The sequence below is a fragment of the Podarcis pityusensis genome, assembly GCF_964106645.2.
Source record: "Podarcis pityusensis genome assembly, chromosome: 6".
NCBI lineage: Eukaryota > Metazoa > Chordata > Lepidosauria > Squamata > Lacertidae > Podarcis > Podarcis pityusensis.
Genome location: NC_138030.1, coordinates 68,437,529 through 68,452,942, shown reverse-complemented (window position 1 = coordinate 68,452,942; position 15,414 = coordinate 68,437,529). Strand labels below are relative to the sequence as shown.

The 15,414-nt window shown below is 39.9% G+C and overlaps 1 protein-coding gene across 22 annotated transcripts in view; it reads right to left on the bottom strand.

Annotated features, from left to right (window-relative positions):
• ADGRL2 (adhesion G protein-coupled receptor L2) overlaps positions 1-15,414 on the bottom strand; it is a 242,637-nt gene that overhangs the window by 76,346 nt on the left and 150,877 nt on the right. For all 22 annotated transcript variants that reach the window (XM_081008513.1, XM_081008505.1, XM_081008506.1 and 19 more), the window contains one exon: positions 8,303-8,516. In XM_081008513.1, coding sequence (XP_080864639.1) covers positions 8,303-8,516 — 214 coding nt within the window. The remainder of the gene's footprint in view (positions 1-8,302; positions 8,517-15,414) is intronic.

Below are 15,414 nucleotides of genomic sequence, written 5' to 3'. Positions count from 1 at the left end.
TTAAAACTTGCGAGAGAAGTGGTGTGCCCTTGGAAGGATCTTTAATCAAGTCAGTACCGGTGGTGTCATTTTCTATTAAAATGTATCTCTAAAGTTTGTGCTACAAGTGCTGCGTTGTTGTCCGGGGTTTTTTTATTTCTTTCTTGAGAAAGGCTGGATGCCACAAAGGAACAGTTATTCACCAGCCATGGCAATGTCTGGGTACAATTAGCATCTTGAAAGTTTGTAAAAGCTTCTGAGTTATAACACTTCCTCTGAAAAATCATTAATTTTTTCCGAACTAAAAAGGCCTAATCTTGCACGGATTAGGTACATTACTTCTTTGAATGTGTTCTGCAAGAATCTATCTGACTCCTTCACAATGAATGGCAGGTTTGTATTATCATTAATATTGCTGGAAAAAGCCCCCTCCCCACTCCACAAGCAAGTTCAGATGTGCGAGAAACGTAAGAGATTTGAGGAGATTCATTGACTCACATTGATCAGCTCCCAGCTAATCTCTAATCAAGTTGGAAATATTCATAATCTAATCCTTTTATCAAATTGCCTACCACTGCAAAGGCTTCGTGTGTTTGCACAATTAAAAATTCTGTGTTAGACATTATGCTGCATTACACTGGAAGCAAATCCTTCCCTATTGAAATACGCACTGGTTGACAGCAGGAAGTGGCTGATAAGAGAGGCAACAAGGCATTTCTGATGGCATTCATGATAACGGAACGCTACCGCCTATGTATTTAGTCTTACAGAGCACTCTCCAAAGTGATCCTTAACATGTAGAACTACATTGAGAGTTCTTTAGTCGCAAAGATGAAGAAATAATCAAAGAACACTAAGTGTATAGTGTGAGTGACATCTCCTCAACCTATCTGTGATACTGGCAGTGCTCTGAAGACTAATACATTTGAAATGAGAAATCACCTACAGATCTACATATTTGTATCACAGAATTTACCACCTGAAAATAAACATCACATGTGCAGGGCCTGTGGCGTGTAGAGAAATGAGTCCAACCCGCCTCATTTTTGCACATATATGAACAATCCTTCACATAAACCCTAAGGTTGAGGACAGCACTGTGATTTATGCTGAAACAATAGCTTTGCAGAGTTCATAAAATGCCTAGATTAAAGACATGTTCAGCATCATTACCCACTCTAGCTAGACATCATAGCAAGAAAGCCATGCTGGAAGAGCAAGGTTAAAAGATAAGCTTTGCACCAACAGCCACTACTAAAATAATATGGGTGGTTTTACACTTACAATGGATACATCTCTGTTAGATGAAATATAGTCCAGTCTGGTATACCTGCCTTCCCTAGTTTGGAAATACAGTAAGAATAAGGAATCCAGTGAGGGGAGGCTAGCACCGTAGTATAAAATGATTTTTTGTTACACCGTATAAAGGTTTTGAATGTTCAGGGACACTGATTGGAGTGCAAAGTATGTTTGTTTAATAAAGTGCCTTACACACATACTCAGCCTCTGACACTTTCTCAAACCTAAGAAAAGCTTGATGCAGGATTGCAATATCCACTGACCGACTGCCTTATATGCTTTCCCAAGTAAAGAGGACCATGCCATTAAAAAGATAGGAGCATTTATGGCATGTCCCTGGCCTCCACAAGTTGAATGGACCTTTGGCTATACTCACAAGGGGCTCCTCAATGTGATCAGGAGTCCCAATAACAGAGGAGACAACGCCATGAGTACAGCTGATTCCCCCTTCAAACCATCACTCAATGGGTGGAAGTTGGGTGTAAAGGTCACCAAGGGAGAACAATGAATAATGAAAAAGAGGTAATAGACCAGTGAATCACGTATCCTACATCTCTGATAAATATTGTCAGCACCTTGACTTTCCTTCAAAGTTCTGAGCATTTGTCTATGGAAATCGGGGGAAAATATGCATGTTCCTATAATAACCTTATTTTAAAAGGAAACCGAGACTCTAAATTTGCGATGGTAGAAATCTAAGGCACACCCATCTGTAGAATAGTTCTGGCTATTGTTATGTTATCAAACAATCTGCCATTAGAGCTTTATATGAGGGTAATTTTTAATTCCCCGCTGATGGTTCTTGCGGCAAGCTGAAACACACTGACTGAGTAGAGCATTCAGTCTACGTTACACTCTTAGACTGCATTAACTTCCTAGCAGTAAGTTGCTTTATAGGCTCAGTTCATCATGACCTATAAAATGTTAGACTGAAATGCTTTAAATATCTGCTAACACCATGTGCAGGCCTGGGAGTACAAGACAGTGTGCTATGAAGCGGCAAAGACAGTACTCTTCGGAGAAACTAGCACACACTCTTATGTCACTGATATAAACAGGGTAAGCATGTTAAATAATGGATAACACAGGCATGGTCTTTACGAGCAACTGGAAGTCTGGTTGGGTCTGGTTTAGTTTCCTTTCCATTCTCTTCAAACAGATTTTCAGGGGTGGGGATGTAAAGATCCTCCTCTACTTTGTGCCTATGAGGTTCTGCTTCATATTCGTAAGGGTCGTGTTCAAGTCTGGAGTTATTTAGGCTTTTTGAGTAATGATGACCAATTTATTAGGCAATTAGCTGCAACTTCATTAATGGAGGGAGAACAGATGCTCTGTTAACATCGGGCTATTGTTCTTCCCCTTGACCCTTAAGCTCTCACATTTCAGCAATTTCAGTAATGCAAAAATGCCATTACAACATCTGATTAATTCAGGGCTGGGTAGGCTGGGCAAATACAAAAAGACCCTGTGAAGCACAATGGGAAAGGTGTCCCTTTCTCACACTCTGCTACAAAGGCTTAATGGAGCCAAAAATGTTAAGATGTTTAAAATTAAAACTTTGAGACAATAGTATGTGTGCCGCGGTAATTTTTTATCAACACAATCTGAGAGATCAGTGACTGTGTTGCATCCAATTTGATAGATCACTTTGCATCAATCGTTTTCCCAAGGAGCATTTAATTTAATTTAATTTGTTAACCCTTTTCTCTTTTATTTTCTCTCTCCCACCCCCTTCTTTGGGTAAACAATGTTGCTGTGTGTTGCCTAATGCTTAGGTCTATAAACGCTACAAAATAAAATTCCTTTGATGACTTAAAGGCCTCAGTATTTTCTTGTCCTTTTAATCTTTACAGGTTCTCATCTTCATGTCTGGTTTTTTTTAAGTGTCAGTCCTGTTTACTACATGATATTCAACATATTTCCTCCAGAGCAATGAACCTTAACAGAAAGCTTTAAATTGCCTCACATAGGAAACCACATTACTATTAATTCCACAGCAACCGTATAATATATAAACTATTGCTTTGCAAACTCTAGAGCAATTAGACCTCTCGGCTATTTGACTAACTCTGCTTCATGATACCCAGTGCAGTTAATTATATTTTTTGATGTTAATAGTCTCTGTCAGTTTCAAGCATAAATCCTCTTTGATGAATATTTAAATTATATTTGAATAAAAATAATCTTGGTTACATTTCCTATTCAACAGTCATCATAGCTTAATAAAGGTCTGCTCAGCAAAGGGCTGAGATAAATGGCTCCATGATCCCATGTACAGGAACCCTAAATCCACTTTACATCTGATTTAGCGGCTACAGTGACCAATAATGTAATATAATTAGCGATGTTGTTATGGTGAAAAAGAATGCTTTCCCATTATAAATAACGGCATTATTGTAAGCTTAGCGTATGCTCATTTAGTATATTAAACGCAGCAGAACATAAATCAAGACAACCGATTTGAGCAGGACTGCGTGGAAGAGAGTAGGGTATATCTTGATAATGACATGGGCTGAAAGGAGCATGGCCTTTTAAAGTGTTAATTCTGCCTTTAAGGTGTTAGTACCAAATTTCATTTTTTTCCAAGCTGGGGAACGTGGAGATTTGCTCTGGAGCTAATATATTCTTTCAGGAGCCTTGAGGCTTGGCAGAGAACCTAACCTGCAACCCCAAGCATTTTTTTTCAAATAGTTCTTTTAAATATATATTAAACCCAATGCTGATTCACACTATTCTTAGATGTGTGTCTGGCCACTTATTTTCAATCAAGGCAGATGTCCTTCATCAGCATGCATGCGGTCATCTGAAGGTTCTGGCCTTGGCGGCAATTTACTGCACTACATCTCAGCCTAAGGTTGGGTGGAAAATATATGGCCAGCAATACTCCTGAAGGCAATGTAAGTCAAAGCTTAAATCAATACTATCAGAATGCTACACGAGAGAAGCCCCATTAAAGGGCATCGCACCTTGCATGCACTGAATTCTTATGGAAAAGAATCCGTCACTGCAACTGCTGCCAACAGAAAAGTATTAATGGCATGATTTGAAAGGAATCTACAAGTCTATATTATTATTTTCCTCCTCTTATTTATTGGTTTAACTCCGGTTACATTATTTGAGATACAGTAGTAAAAGGCTGTTGAGATTTATTTTTCTTATTTATTCAATTACGCATCAGTTTAAAATTCAACAAAACCACAGCAGAAAACCACGCAATGGAAGCATGGATTAAAAATGTCCTCTGGCTTATTTTTTCTGTGCTTTGTTTCAATGCAGTGGTATAGTGTGTTTTTTCCCATTAAATAATGAAGTGGCCCATCACTAGATTAATATTTTATTTAAAAGTTTTTAAAAATTAAGACAAATTTAAATCTGGACTAAAAAAAAGCAAAGAAACTCTGTTAAATACCCCCCAAAAAACAACTGATATGATTTCTTGTACACTTTTCCCCCTGTCATGTGTCAATCATTCTGTGCCATCAAGACTGACAGTAATGAAACTGCATTCAGGTGGGAGATCATGTAGGATAGTTGCTAAGAGCTACAGATTATAAAAATAGTGAGTTTAGACAAGCCATTCTCAGTCTCAGTCCTAGCCTACCTTGCAGTTGTTAAGGAAAAAACAAATTCAATTGAAATAAAATTATATTAACCAAAAAAAGAGTTATTCAACATGGTGAAATTCCGGTGGTTTAGACTTCAAATCACTTTAGCCCCAGCCAACGTGGCCAGTAGTCAGGATTGAAAGGAATTCTAGTCTAAAACATCTGGAAGACACAGCCTGCTTCCTCTGGTAAGTGCTAAAAACTATTAAATATTGTTCAGGTAAATGTGCCACTTCAGTCAGCCCTAGGACCTTACATTTCTTTGCTTTGAGAACAAAATGAAATCACAAAATGTTGTCAGTGTTAAAAACTGACCTTAAATAAAAATAACTCTGCAAACACTCATCTGACTACAAATTTACTTTTTGATATGAGTGTGTAGAAAGAATGCCCGTGTCTGTGAGTCTGCTTTGATGTGAGCTCTAAATAAAGGAATGTCTAAGAGGAGAGTGTCTGGCTCTGATAATCATGTACAGTAGAGGTTTGTCAAGCATCTTTCAGACTCCTGCATTGAAAGCCAATGACATGCCAAAGGAAAATAAGGACCTGATATCTGAGCTCAGTCATTTACAATGACAGCTTTGATGCACATTCATTCAGGCAATGCACTTGTCCAAATTGGTATCTGATATATGACCATCAATACAATCAGTTTTGGGGGCAGAGAAAGAGCAGCAAGTATCCGGAATACTGAGCGAAAGAGAAAAAGGGGGGAAAGTAGGTTGCAGTTGACTAGATGACACCTTTCACACAGAAGACCTTTCAGAAAATAGTAACTGCCACAAGCTGCAGAAGGAGCAGCAACTAGAGTCACATGAAAGCAGGGAAATGCCCACATCTAAAATTGGAAAAACTCTAACCCTAAAAGGCTTCATTCGCAGTAACACAGTGCCCTCTCTGGATGAGAAACCTGGCAATAAAGCAGTGAACATTAAGGACATTTTAAACTCATGTTAAGACATACCATTTTAACACTGTAAGACCTATTACAGTCGTTAAGAGTCGTCAGCAGGCTCATCTCAGCTATCTGCCAATCTCCCATTCCCACCACCCTTCTTAGTAATACCCCTCCCCACCTTCTCACTATATAGAAGGATCTGGCAACTTCTGTTTCAGTGTATCTGAAGAAGTGTGCTTGCACACGAAAGCTCATACCAAGAACTAACTTAGTTGGTCTTAAAGGTGCTACTGTAAGAATTTTTTTTCATTTTAACACTGTATTGATGTATATTTTTTACAGAAGCATGTTCTAGATGCTGTCACAAGGCATATACGGTACAATTCTCCAAAATGATTTTCTGTAGGGTGCACTGTAACGTGATAATGTAGTGGGAAAACCATTTTCTCAAACTGGTTTAGGTTTTCTACCCATGCAGACCTGAGGCTTAAGGGGCCTAAAAAATTCAGGATGAGATTAATCAGATGAGATGGGTGATTTCCCTATCCAACTATCCAAGACCTAGTCAAAGAATTTCCTTTATTCATTATCGTTTGAAAGAAAAAGAGCCAGCCTTGTTTTCACTTGAAAGGAAGCTCATCTGATATTCCTGCACTACTACTTTCCCCCCCTTGCTCTGACAAGCAAGGGAATACATGCAATGCTCACAGGACAGGATCTGATCGGAAAGGTAATTTATTTTTGTTTTGCTTTTTTCAGCCATGTGTCACTCACTTTGACAAAAGGAATTAAAAACATCATTTGTCAGAAAGATACTTGAGCCCCAAAGAATATCTCCATTTCCTGTTGCTTTCTTCCCCGAAATAAATGGGCTTTTTCATCATTATACATTTAAGACAATAAAAAGAAAAGGAGATCTCAAATTAAAGGTCTAAGAATTTTGAAAGGCCTGCCCCTAACCTACAAATAGAAAGGTCAGGAGAGCAAAGCAAGTAAACATCTCTTGTATTAAGCTTTGACTTCATTCACAGCTGTGTCCTGTGAAGGATAAATGAGTGGCAGAAACACGTTAAGGGGGCACTGCTATTTGTTTGAGAAGAAGGCGTGGTGTGTCATCATTTACTAGCTGGGTACACCTAGTGAACTAGAATCAGTACACCAATGGAAATTATGCAGATTATTTCATTTCTTATGGAAGTGTTTTTAAATATATCCTTTGTATCTGGCTGGATAATATTTAAAGACGTCTTTCTGTGCAAGTGAACTGATTTTGTGAATAGCCTACAGATGCACAAGCCCTCACAATATCAGGAGGTTTGGTGGCTTTTTAGTTAAAAGAGCAGACATGATAGAAGTTTATAAAACTATGCAAAGTGTGGAGACAGTGAGTAGAGAAAAGTCCCCCCCCCCCTCGTCTCTCATACTAGAACTTACTGAAAGAAGCTGACCACATAAACTAATCCGAAGCAGGAGTTTCTCAGTGAACTCATTTTTCTAAATCATTTCCAGCTTTTTGATTGCAGTGGACTTTATACCCTTTGTGGGAAAGCTTAGAAATGACCAGAATGACCAAAAACTTAACACACGTCATCAGTTTAATGACTGGTTGATTTCCAGAAATTTAAAATGAAGTGTAAATTATTCGAATGCAATACTGTTTTCAACTCCTTCTTTTTTTAAAGACCTATGTGGATTTTTGTGTGTGCGTGTGGTGGTGGGAAACAATAAAAGATTTAACATACTGAAATTTGCATTGAAGCAAACGGATGGACAGAGTTTTAAGAAATATTTCCATAGCGGTTACAGAAACTGACCACTCTTTGGTCAATTTACCAAAATAAGTAAATAAATGTTAAAACATGTTTCTAATCTGTTCCCCATGTTGGGAGGGAGAAAAAAAGTGGGGTGGCTTTTGGTCTGTCAGATGTCATCCCAGCCCATTTCAAGCACTGTAAGTTTTGATAGAGGTTTATCATTTTCAACAGAGGTTATAAGAGTGGCTACTCCCCCCCGCCAATAAGTTCAAAGTATAATCAGGTTTCTTTTTCACCTATTGTGTAGGTGGGCTGGTTATTAATTTATTTATTGCATTAAGATTGCAATCCTGTGCTCACTTACCTGAAATTCTATGGCACTTCCTTCTGAGTAAATCTGCATAGGCATGTGCTGTTTAATTAGCATGAATATTTAGAAACTTCTTAAGCAGGTTCTCAGAAAACTTCTGAGTGAGATTCTGACCTCCCAGAAGACAAGGATATAGCAACATTTCAAACACATTAAAATGTTTCTGTCTCCTTGCAGTCACCTTCCTGCTTTTTTTTTTTTATATGGAGAAAAAACTTAAACCAGAAGATTCTCAAACACTTGTTAGTGGCTTTATTTCTTAGCTTTTCTAGATTAAAATGACTGGGGTATTTGAATATTTTTTTCCAGGATTTGGGGTTTTTTTGGGGGGGGCGCTAAAGGGAACGAATTGTATTGCAACTTTCTTATATGAATTCCTTTTCTGTACTGCTCTTACCTTTGTGTCATAATCTTGTAGGCATCAGGGAGGAAACATTCTGTGTTCTCCATCTGGAAAGGGTCAGCATCGCAAATCTTGTCGTCTGTCCGTCCATAATTAGCACTCTCTATCATAATGACATCACTTCCTGGACACCGAAGATCGATGGAGTAGCCCTCGCAGGACAGTTCTCTCCTTACTAAACCAAATGGTAATGCTGCTCGACTGAAACCTAAAAAGAAATTAGAAAAAAAGACGTTAAGTTACAAAGCTATATATTTGGGGGTGGGGGTTAAACTCTTAAGAGCCACAGCACACGTAATCATGGGGAAACTGTTCTAATTGTAACTATCATGGAAATTGTTATTGTCCAATGTAGGCTGCATTAATGCATGTTTCATACTAGATATGGAAGACATAGCATGGAGAAAATAAACATCTTGTTCACACCTTTCCCAAGTCATGCTTAAAAGTAACAAATGTTCAGAACACGTTACCCTACAAATAAACACATGGTCGGAGCTCATGATGATTATTTTTTTAAGTTATAAACTTCAGAGTGTACAGGAAATGGCCAAGAGAAAACAGGGCCTTTCTCAACCCTACACAAGTCAAAACTCTGAAAGGACGATGAATGGAATTTTCACATTAAAGTGCGGATTGGCGGCTGAGTGGCTGGGTCACATTCTGGACAGCAGGTTTACAACCATGCTTACAGCCATGAACCATGCTTAACTAGCTGTACTTTGTGTTCTACGGCTGCCACAATTAAATTAAATTAATTATTTTTAGCAGATGTTTATGATTGGCTTTCTCTGTCCCTGGGACTGGGTCAACTGTTGGACTGACTTTATTTTAAAGTCGTGCACTGAGCAGTAAGTCCCTATTTATTTTCCCTGTCCGTCCCCCCCAAGCCATTGAACTTAAAACAGCCTGCAATGTTTATATAGCAAGCCCTCACACAGCTTTCCTTACCCCCTGACTCAAAGTAACAGAGGGGCAGGGCACCTACCTGTGAAAAAAACAATAAAAAGTAACAGGCTTAATAAACTCTGAAACCTAAAACCAGTGTGGGTCTTAATCCTCCTCCAGTTTCCTCCTCCCCCTTTCTGCTCTTTTCATCTTGGGATTCCTTGTGCCTGTATTGTGCACTTTCACATCTATTTCTTCCCTTTGAAAATAATAGTGTTCCTCTGAAAATTATTGCCGATTTTATTAAGACAACAACAACAAGAAGAAGAAGAGTTTGGATTTGATATCCCGCTTTATCACTACCCGAAGGAGTCTCAAAGCGGCTAACAATCTCCTTTCCCTTCCTCCCCCACAACAAACACTCTGTGAGGTGAGTGGGGCTGAGAGACTTCAAAGAAGTGTGACTAGCCCAAGGTCACCCAGCAGCTGCATGTGGAGGAGTGGAGATGTGAACCCGGTTCCCCAGATTAGGAGTCTATCACTCTTAACCACTACACCACACTGGCTCTCTCCCCCCCGCCCCCCGGTCAAAATAAGTTGTGATCATTCATTTAGCTGCCTGATGTAACTTTCAATACCTATCCTGTAGAGCTACATTTTGACTCTGCATAACCAGTTCTGCCTCCTTCAAATGTGAGGGGCTCCACCCTCCTCTGACACTTGGTTGGTTCACACATCAAGCTAAGCGAAAAATGAGGAAAGGTGCTGGACTCACATACTAAATCCAAATGGGAAGGTTCAACAGTGATAGGACTCCAAAATACTTGTGCCAGTCAGGACTCTCAGTAGTAGGCTAGGTGGATTCAGCTTAAAATAGAAGGAGTCATCTCCCCCACTCTCTCTCTCTCTCTCTCTCTCTCTTTCTCTCACACACACACACACACACACACACACATGCTAGGAAGCAACAATCCAATCCAATGCACATCTACTCAGAAGGAAGCCCCTCTGAGCACTACTTCTGAGCAGACATGCACAGGGCTGCTCTCAAGATTGATTCAGCTAAGGCTTTTAAGATACCCACATGAAGGCCTTGCTTTAAACACTGTGTGACAGTACAATGGATAAATACATTCAGCGCAGTACACAGCAGGTTCACATCAGAGCCAAAAAAAGCTGAGAGTAAGAGGATAGCTCTTTACGGATGTACGCATTATGCATTTCTGTAGCACTTTCTTATACGCGAAAAGATATGGAAATCCCTTCCTTATACAATCCTCGCCAACAACCCTGTGAGGGGAATTCGACTGAGAGGCTCTGGGTCCCCCCGCCCCACACACCTCAAAAAAGCCACTTAATGTGCTTTGTAGCTCAGCCTAGATTGGAATCCTATCCTACATTAAAACCCACACACCATTTATTGTGTTGCATACATTCTTTTCATGAGATATATCAGAAACTGGGGGGGAAAGAAATTTTCTCCAAAGAGTGGCAGCATCCGAACAGGAACTGTGTAACTGCGTATTTCTAGAACTGGGAGAAAAGAGGCCAAACCAAATTCAGAATGCAGTGGTTCAGCATTTGATGTCTGGGTACGTGGTGGTGGTGTGGTTTAGGAGAAGTAACCATCATCATAGGTCTGTCGTTATCGGTTCAACTCTTGAATGAAAACTGCAGGAACAGAGGCAGCTGAAGGGGATCCAGGCCAGATCATCCAACCACCTTCTGATGACGTCACTCTACATAATATTGCCAGTTTGCATATGCATGGCCCATAGGTACAATAGACGGCTTTTTTGTTCTTGCATAGAATCTAGATGTTCTCTAACATCTTGCAGCCTGTCTCTCTGACCAGCCCCTCTTAATGTCATTCATCTATAGCTCAGTTGGTTAGAGGGTGGTGCGGATGATGCCAAGGTTGCAGGTTCGATCCCCATATGGGCGGGCTGCATATTCCTGCATTGCAGGGGGTTGGACTAGATGATCCTCAGGGTCCCTTCCAACTCTACAGTCATTTGATTCTATGTCATTTGTTGATCTGTTGGAGCATCAGTCTGGTGTCATGGTCCTCTCTGATTTTATTAGTTAAGTGCTCTGATGAAAATGCTTAGTATTTGTGCAGTGCTTTGAGGGTTCAAGGACTCAGGTGGCGCTGTGAGTTAAACCACAGAGCCAAGTCTTGCCGATCAGAAGGTTGGCAGTTTGAATCCCCGCAACAGGGAGAGCTCTTGTCGCTCGGTTCCTGCTCCTGCCAACCTAGCAGTTCGAAAGCATGTCAAAGTGCAAGTAGATAACGGCGTTTCCGTGCACTGCTCTGGTTCACCAGAAGCGGCTTAGTCATGCTGGCCGCATGACCCGGAAGCTGTACGCCGGCTCCCTCGGCCAATAAAGCGAGATTAGAGCCACAACCCCAGAGTCGGTCATGACTGGACCTAATGGTCAGGGGGGTCCCTTTCCCTTTCCCTTTGAGTGTTCAAAGCAACCCACACAATTTATCAAGTTGAAATCTTCTCAATAACCCAGTAAGGTAGCTATTATTATCCCACATATTGCAGTTGGGCAGACGGAGGCTGAGGAAGGGTAGCTTGCTTAAGACTACCTAGTGAATTCATGGCAGAAGTATGTCTCGATTCATAATTGGTTTCAGCCACTATGCTGCCCCGGCTTCATGAAGGCTTTTTGACAAAATTGCTGGGAATCAAGGATATACTTGTGTCTTTATCAGGCTTCCTCAAACTCAGCCCTCCAGATGTTTGTGGCCTACAACTCCCATGATCTCTAGCCAACAGGACCAGTGGTCAGGGATGATGGGAATTGTAGTCTTAAAACATCTGGAGGGCCAAGTTTGAGGAAGCCTGGTCTTTGTGAAGCAGACTTCCAAGATCAAGGAGGAAATCTGCTAAATTTAGTTATTGTTGAACTCAGATTTCCATCAGCCTGAGCCAGCTGCTGCATTAAAAATGATCAGGGATGATGGGAGCTGTCGCCCAACAACATCTGGAAGCAACCTCTTTGGCTACCCTTGAGCACATCTAATTGGTGAAACTCAATCAGCAGTTTTGGAATCTCTCAAAGAAAACAAGTCAAGTGCCTTTGCTACTGGCAAAAAATAAAAAATACAAACTAATATTTTTTAAGAGCAGAAAGTATATTTTTGAATTCCATATCCATGAAGGACAGAATTACAGTGTGAATCAGGGGTTAGATAGTTCTGTCATCCAAATTTCTCCTATACTTTCCCAGTAGTTTGGGAGAGGTTGTATAGAACAATATTGTTCCTACATTCCAAGGTTAATTCAAGATAAAACAGATGATAAAGAGTTAACTATAGTTTTGTCCATTTTTAGCAACCAGCCACCTTCAGTTTAAATATCATTATTATTTATTAAATTTCTATACTGCCCTTCATCCAAGGATCACGGGTGGTTTAAAATATAAAAACACAAAAAAATACTCAACATAGTTTTTGCCTGGTGCAATACATTCCAAATGTTCTGTGCCAAGCCTTAATAGAAAATAAAAATCATAGAAGCTGAAATAGATAAAATGGAAAAAGGGCACACCAGTAAAAACAGTAAGTAGATCTAGTTTGCTTATGAAAAGCTGGAAATGAATTTGGAAACTCACCAATTAGTTCACTGGTTTACTCAGGCGCAGAATACAGCAACGTAGGCGTTTTGGATGCAGTGAACATGGATGTAAAAGATGGAGCGGGAAGGGTAGGTACAGTTCTACTCTTTAACCTACATTGCAGTCTGTGTTCTATATCTGGGTAGTTCAAATATAGAAAATAGTAAGGTTCAGGTCTGGTCAGTTCCCTAGCAAGAGGCAGCTCCTTCCCTGCCTTCCTGCCTTTTCTGTGTCACATTTTGGAAAAAGACAAATTATGTGGAAGGATGCAGTGTGTACAGCAGCAGAAGCAATCCCTCTATAAAATATTCGCCATGTCATCACCATCATTAACATATGCAAAAAAGAACTGCTTATAAACAAAAGGTCTTCCAGCGAGCACCGTGATCCTTATATTTTAGTCTCCTTTTCCACACACACCCTTTACCGATAAAGGCAAAAATAAGCATTTCTAGAAGCAAAGTGTAATTCAATCCATCTTGCAACCCTGACAATAAAAAAAATAAAAAAAAGAACTGGTGGGAGGCCCTGTGAGCAAAATAATCAATATTGCAGCTTTGTGCTGTGCAAATGTGAATACTGCCAAATAGCAGTGCTTAGGGTAAAATGAACTGCTCTGCTCCATTTTGTCCTCTCTGAACAAATGATTTTGAAAAGACAGCTTTTGAGGAGGGGAGGGGGAGCTATAAAATGGCAAGCAACAACTCCCTGTGCTTTAGGAAAGCGCTTGGAATAAATACTTCCCGGCAACAGGTGCAGTGAAGAAGGACTGAAATATATTCACATGCAGGAGATAACTCCTGGTAAACAGATGTGTTGCTTCACAACAGAAATTAAGAAGCCCAATGCCTAGCTGCCAGTCCTAGTAACTGCACAATTTCAAATCCCTTCAGATGCTCAGCCAATACTTTTGGCCACCAAACCACTTTCTAGATGTATCACCAGCCGTTAATATTTTGAACACTCTATTATTATTGAGATCGTGTATGTCAAGTGCGCTGAACACACCCAATGACACGTACATCATCTTTAGACTGCAGAGCAAAAGAAAACAGGTGTTTCTAATGTTTTTAACCAATTGTTTGGAAACTAGATACCGAAGGTACACTGATCAAGTTGGGTCTCCAGCTGTTTTTGGACTGCAATTCCTATCCTCCCTGATCAATGGTCCTGATAGCTAGGGATGATGGGAGTTGTAGCCCAACAGGTCCTGGTCCAGGACAATCAGATATGACTTCTAGAACAGCTGAACATTGTCAGGTAAGATCCTGTTCCAAGGCAGAATATGCTGCCATTGATTATATATTTATTTTGTGTATTACCGTATATACTGTCACTCATTTTACACACACACACACGTGAATTCTATTTCTATGTGTTAAAACTGAAATAAAACTTAATGAGAAAAAGAAATAGCGAGCATTCAACATATAATGTTCTCTTGCATGCTTTTTTAAAATGTTGCATACCCTACACTTCGTTCAATAAAATAAATCAGCTTTTTCACTCCCAACCCCCCAGCTCATTCTCTGAATTGCCGAAAACCTCCATAAAAAGACACTGATGGTGGATTATTACTTTGTGCTCCAGATAAACTTTTCTGCACAGCTCGTTTTTATTTAATAAGAGCACGTCCACCGAGGAAGGAAAAGGCGGCTAAGATAAACTGCTTTCCCACAGTAGACTTAAAATGAGCTTCATGATCAGTTAAAATTGTACTCGGAGGTTTAGCAAAATGGCATGCTTTGTTCCATTTACCATCCCTCTTTGCTTTAGGTAACTAAATGGCTTGGTTCTCGGAAAATCAATAATCTACATTAATCAAAGTACAAAGGCGATAATAACAGCTTATGCCCTCAACCATTTAAACTGTGAATAGTAACAATAGGACCTGTAGTGAGGAGGAGAACTTTCACCTTTGGATTTCCCCCCCAGCAGAGACAAATAAAAGTGACTGTGCTGTTTCAGGCTACCATCAATTTTGCTTACTGTTAACAGTGAGAAACCTTTGGGTAAAGCATAAATCACAAGAGTACCTCTTTTCTAGAAATCTGACATTATTCCAAAGGACATAATGCAAGTTACTGGAGATAGCATGAGCTCTATTGGAGGATAAATGCATACCTCTTCCAAGAATGAAACAGTGCCTGCTTCTTCTTTTATCTTTTTGCTCTCAGAAAAGAGCATTTGCAAATATCACATTCCCCACCCCCAAGAAAAAATAGAATGTTTACAGTTGTCTTTCTGAGAGTCTTTGGAAACCATGAAACATGATGACACAAGTTGCAATGGTACATGTTGGGCAGCGTTTCAGTTCTATTTGTGAAACAAATGAGATGCTCATGAAAAAGGGTTATTACATTACCAATCACAACAAAACAAACTACAGGGAAATGAAGGCAAAATGTAGTGTTATCAGTATCTATCTTTCCACTAGACAAAATATGAAAAGTGCAGCTTTTAAATTTTCAGCTCTGATGAGTGGTCATGTGTCCTAGCTTCCAGAGGGGAATCCTCTGTCTATCTGATGGGCTGTCTGGTTCTGGTTCAAGGCTGGTTTAAAAACAGAGCCATAAGAAAGGAGAGCA